The sequence below is a fragment of the Antrostomus carolinensis genome, unplaced genomic scaffold (genome assembly GCF_000700745.2).
Source record: "Antrostomus carolinensis isolate BGI_N321 unplaced genomic scaffold, ASM70074v2 scaffold33687, whole genome shotgun sequence".
Lineage (NCBI taxonomy): Eukaryota > Metazoa > Chordata > Aves > Caprimulgiformes > Caprimulgidae > Antrostomus > Antrostomus carolinensis.
The window spans coordinates 1-5,402 of record NW_010327259.1 but is presented as its reverse complement, the minus strand read 5'-3'; the positions used below and the strand labels follow the sequence as shown (position 1 = coordinate 5,402).

The 5,402-nt window shown below is 42.5% G+C and overlaps 1 protein-coding gene across 1 annotated transcript; it reads left to right on the top strand.

Moving 5' to 3' along the window:
• Positions 1–3: 3 nt before the first annotated feature.
• On the top strand, positions 4–2,862 carry RWDD2A (RWD domain containing 2A; the record flags this gene model as incomplete). The annotated part of the gene is made up of 2 exons (XM_010171857.2): positions 4–171; positions 2,185–2,862. Coding segments are annotated over 2 exons (846 nt in total), but the record flags the coding sequence as incomplete, so codon positions are not given.
• Positions 2,863–5,402: the final 2,540 nt, after the last annotated feature.

Below are 5,402 nucleotides of genomic sequence, written 5' to 3'. Positions count from 1 at the left end.
GAGCTCCAGCTGCTGGAAGTGGAAATGCTTCTTTCCATGTTTCCTGGAAAAGGTGAAGTAAATCTGGATGAGGATGCTGTGCCCGGCGTGCAGCGTTACCTGAGAAATGCTGATGGAGCTCTGCCCCCACAGCTCCGATATTCAATTGCTATTGATGTAGGGGAGACAAAGGTGAGAAATTCCATGTAGATGTGTCCATGTCAGCTGTTTTCTTTACTTCTAGTGCAGATACTTTAAAAACTTGCTGTGCACTTGCAGCCCAGAAGGCCAATAACCATATTCTGGGCTGCATCAAGAGAAGCGTGTCCAGCAGGTCGAGGGAGGTGATTCTGCCCCTCTGCTCTCATAAGGCCCCACCTGGAGTACGGCGTCCAGTTCTGGAGCCTCCATCACAAGAGAGACCTGGAGCAGCTAGAACAAGTCCAGAGAAGGGCCACCAGGATGATCCGAGGGCTGGAGCACCTCTCCTATGAGGACGGGCTGAGACAGTTGGGGCTGTTCAGCCTGGAGAAGAGAAGGCTCCGGGGAGATCTTATAGCGGCCTCCCAGTACCTGAAGGGACCTACAAGAAAGCTGGGGAGGGACTTTTCATAAGGGCAGTTAATGACAGAACAAGGGGAAATGGATTTAAACTGGCAGAGGTGAGGTTTAGATTAGATATTAGGAAGAAGTTCTTTACTATGAGGGTGGTCAGACACTGGAACAGGTTGCCCAGAGAAGCTGTGGATGCCCCCTCCCTGAAAGTGTTCAAGACCAGGTTGGATGAGGTCTTGAGCAGCCTGGACTAGTGGAAGGTGTCCCTGCTGATGGCAGGGGAGTTGGAACTAGGTGATCTTTTAGGTCCCTTCCAACCCAGACCATTCTATGAATTCTGCACTGAAAAAAAAGGGGGAAACTTCCCCCCCACTCAAGTTCTGTTTGCTGTTTCAAAAGTCAAGAGTAACAAAAAACTCTTGGTTTTAATTATTTATTTGAATCTTAACTTGATTTGGGCAAGAAAGGCTGATAGAATCACTGATAGGGATAGACAGCTGACATCAGCAGCATGCACAGCGTTCACAAGAGCTTAGCTAGGGTTATGCTTATATGAGGTTGTTTGTTTACTGGTTTACAAAGAATAGTGTGTTTCAAAGGCAATGTTCCCCACATGGGAATACATATGTTGGGCTTTACATTATTCTAGCAAAACTGCCCTATTATTCCTCTCTTCTGCCCCTTGCCACGGGTACTAACATTTATTGATCTGTATTTGAAATACAGTAATGTAAAAGTATCCCCAAATGGCAGAATACCATTAAGAAGAGTCACACAAACGCTAAAAGAAAACCATGGCAGATTGTCAAGGAACTTGGAAAGATAATTAGTCATTTCACAATTCACTTCTCTCTGCAGGACTAATAATTTGGTTGGATGCTATAGTGAAAGTCCCCTAATGGTACACAAGAGCCTTGAGCACTGGGGACACAAGAACCCTCTCCTGCTCTTGGACCAGAGGCAGGGTTCAGTTTCCAAAGAACTGAGATGCTTCATTTTAAGACACTGTATGAAGAGTCAAGAGAAATTCAACAGCCCAGGGTTTGTAGGAGACCAGGCAAGATAATCTAGAGGTTTCCCTGGCCTAAAATGCAGGTAAATAATTTTATCCCCTATAATCCTGAGAATGCTTCCTCTGTTAGGGTGAATACCTGCTTAAAATAATAATAATAATGATGGCTCTATATACAATATATACAATCATAAACACTGTTTTGTATAACTCTTGGCCTTGTGTTCCTGGGGTAGATCCAGCAGCTGGGCTGATTTCACAGCCAAGATGTGCGACTGGTAAGGGACACGATTCTCAAAAGCCACTTGCCCCTTGACTCTGACAGACTGATAGTTCATTGCTGTGACAACACTGAGCACGCACTGAGGACAGGCAATAGAAATATCCCTAGAGGGTAACTGTGTACCCTCTTTCAAGCCACAGCATTATTTCTGTAAACAGCAGGGAAAATCCCGGCATGGTGCAACAAAAGGAAAGGAGCAGACAACAGGAAAATGGAGGAAGTCATTCCAGTCTTTAGGATGTTGCAGTGTTAATTACATCTCCTCATAATGCGCCTTTGACAGGGAAGAAGAGTCTAGCATGTCTTTCAGCAGCTGCACAATTCATTTTCTTTCTGTGTGTGTTCTGTTTTTAAGGTAAAAGTGGAGTTGCAGGTACTGCTGCCTCACATGTATCCTCATGTAGCTCCTCAGCTTTTTGCAAGATCAGATGCGCTGCACAGACAGCAACAGTTGCAGCTCAACACTGGTCTCACTTCTCACATCAGCTCTTTGGCTTCAGGTGAACTGTGTATATACGAAGCTGTGCAGTGGGTGAAGGACAACAGCTTGCCTTACCTGGGAAACAGTAAGCTCTCTTCTGAAGGTGCTTCAAAAGAAGTCGTAGTTAAAGCAACACTGCATCGCATGTGGATCTACAGCCATCACATATATAGGCAGGAACTGAGGAAAAAAATTTTTGACTGTGCAAAGCAGTTAAATCTGACTGGCTTCTGCCTAACTGGGAAACCTGGTGTCATCTGTGTGGAGGGACTCCGAGAAAACTGTGAAGAGTTCTGGCGTGTTATTAGGTATCCCAACTGGAAGCATATTTCATGCAAGCATGTGGAGAATATAGAGACAGAGGGAAGCATCGATGGTCTTCGTCTGTTTCGTGCTTTTGAAGACCTACAGTTTCAGGCACATGGTGATTATGGCCTGAGGAACGACTATCACATGGATCTTGGCCAGTTCCTAGAATTCCTGAAACAACATCAAAGTGGACATATTTTTCAGATTTTATTTGGTGTCGAAGGCAAACTTTCAGACAAATAAGAGAAACTGTGTAAAGAGTTTGGATTTTGGACAGCGAGAGATGATGCTAACATTGAAATATTGTGCCTTATAGCTACTGTGAAAAGGGAAACTGTGTAACATACCAAAATGGTTCAAGCAGTTAATCGTTCCTTCTGTTCTGAATCGCCACATATTTTTGGGAGGTGTTTACTTATTTTCTGAGACCCTATAGCTGGCATGAGCCACGCCTCAAAGTGCTTGCAAGGTGATAAACATCCCACACTGTAGTATCCTGAATTACACACTTCTGTCTCCTCATCTCCACTGTGCTGTGAATTACTAAGCCAAGAGGTAGACCTGTAGTTAACTTCTACATACACTTGTGGGATACTCTGTGGCTGCAGTTGAAGAGTAACATGGTTTCCAATACAAAAGCACACCCAGCTCAAGGAAATCTCTCCGCTATGTTCACGAGTTAGTGAGTACAATGTCTTTTACTGCTCAACAAAGCATTTGCTCTCGCTTCATTCAACTAATCTGTGACATACAAAGGCTTGTGTCCAACCACGGGACCAAGTTTTGCTTTTAAATAAAGGGTGGGCGAAAGGAGAAGGAAGCCCACCTCACCCCATTCCTTGTATGCTTTGAGTAGTACTTACACAATTATATTGCCAGTACCATAATTTTCACAATCCTCTTCCTATCGTCTCATCACAGTCTGGTTATGCCAACAGTAATTTTTCAGCTGCTCAGCTCATGGTGTTTTATATTTATGTTGTTTTGCCAAGCACCTTGGAAATGCAAATGTGTACAATGAGACAAAGTTTAGCATTTCCTCTGTTTTTCCCCTACATTACATAAGGAAATACATGGAAAATACAGAAAAATTAAAAAAGCTACACATATATATTAAATAAAAAGACATGTAATTTTACCAATCTTTTCTATGTCATAGAGACAGTTTTTTTGCAGCTTGTAACAGGAATTGATATTAATGGCTCATGAGGCAGTGCTTTCCTGCAGGGTGGTGTCCTGAGTGAGTATTTAGTGAATTGAAATTCAGTGTTCCAATTTATGGAATGTCATAATTTGGACAATGGATTATCACATTTAAATGTCATCAAAATAATATGTAGATGAAGAATGTTACTGAAAAGTCTCCAGTAGCTGTGCCTTAAAGGACCACCAGCTTCTACCTTCCACTTTGTCACCGAGCACCGTAACGTGAAAACTGGTGGTGAGCAGTAAAAGCGCACTCACTGCTGAGCCGTAGAGGTTTGGCTGTTCACATCTAAAACCCAGGCCATTTTGACAGCAGCTATTTAAAGACTGTTTCAGCATGCTCAGCTGGCGACTACAAAAATAACAGATATTATTTTAATTAAAGTGAAACACGAGAATACTTCTTAAATACTTTTCTCATAATAGCAGTATATTGAAATACAGAGGTCAGCAATATTTCTGGGTGCTCAGAATGATGATTAACAGACATTCCTTCACGGTGGTAAGTATATTGTTTGCATGATCATAACTTTGGCCAAAAGCACAGTAAGACAAAATGTTCACAGGTTCCCATTATGCAGTGAGGGAGAAAGTGCCTGTCCTCTTTGTGGATTCAGGACCTGCAGTCTGCAGCTGTGGCAGGGCTGAGGGGCTGGACAAATAAAGTTAATTTTTGGTTTTGTAGAGATAATCTCTAGAGCATGATAAGTAGAAAAATGTACAAGTACACTTTGTTTCCAGAACTATCCAAGAAAAGTGGTAATTCTGTAACAACTAATAATTCTTTGAGGGGTTTTTAGAACATAGATGTATGAGCGCAGATGCCACACAATCATGACTCACTAAAACAATTTGCATTCCGTCCTGTTGGGAGGATGCCAAATGATAAAGGTTTTCCTTTAAAGTAGCAAAACAATCTGGTTTAGAATAGGCCTTATCCATGAGATTTCAACCAGAAGGAAATGGAAAAGGCAACGCTGGCACAGGTCAGAAAGTCTGTGCAGGAGGATGGCTGAACAATTCAGAGTTAGAGCTGTCTACAGTTTTATCCTGAGCACAAGTTTTGTTCATTTTTTCTAGAGGAGGAAACAACTGAGAGTACCATCCAGCTGTGTATCCTGCTGTGGAAAACCACATTCGGGACTTTGATTTCTGGAAATGCTCATTATGAATCCAGAATGATGCAGGTCATGGGCAGCACCCCTGGATGGTTCCGGTGAGGTTTGCACAGGGAATCACTTTTCTTTGCAGAAGAATAAAGGTCACTGCCAGGTATCACTTTGGGTAACTGACTGACAGATGAGAAAAGGCAAAAAAAATTAAGATCTCTTGAGTTGCAATTAGTGTGTAGAGGGACATACTCAGCGTGCTCAATTACCAGTGAAATTGAAAAAAATTCTCTCACTCTCCCCGCCTCTGCCAGGGAGTAGGGGAGAGAATTGGAGGGGTAAGGGTAAGGAGACTGGTGGGTTGAGATAAAATCAATTTACTAATTGAAATAAAATAATAATGATAATAACAGGCATAACAGAATATACAAATGAGTGATTGTGGTGGTTTAACCACAGGTAGGACCA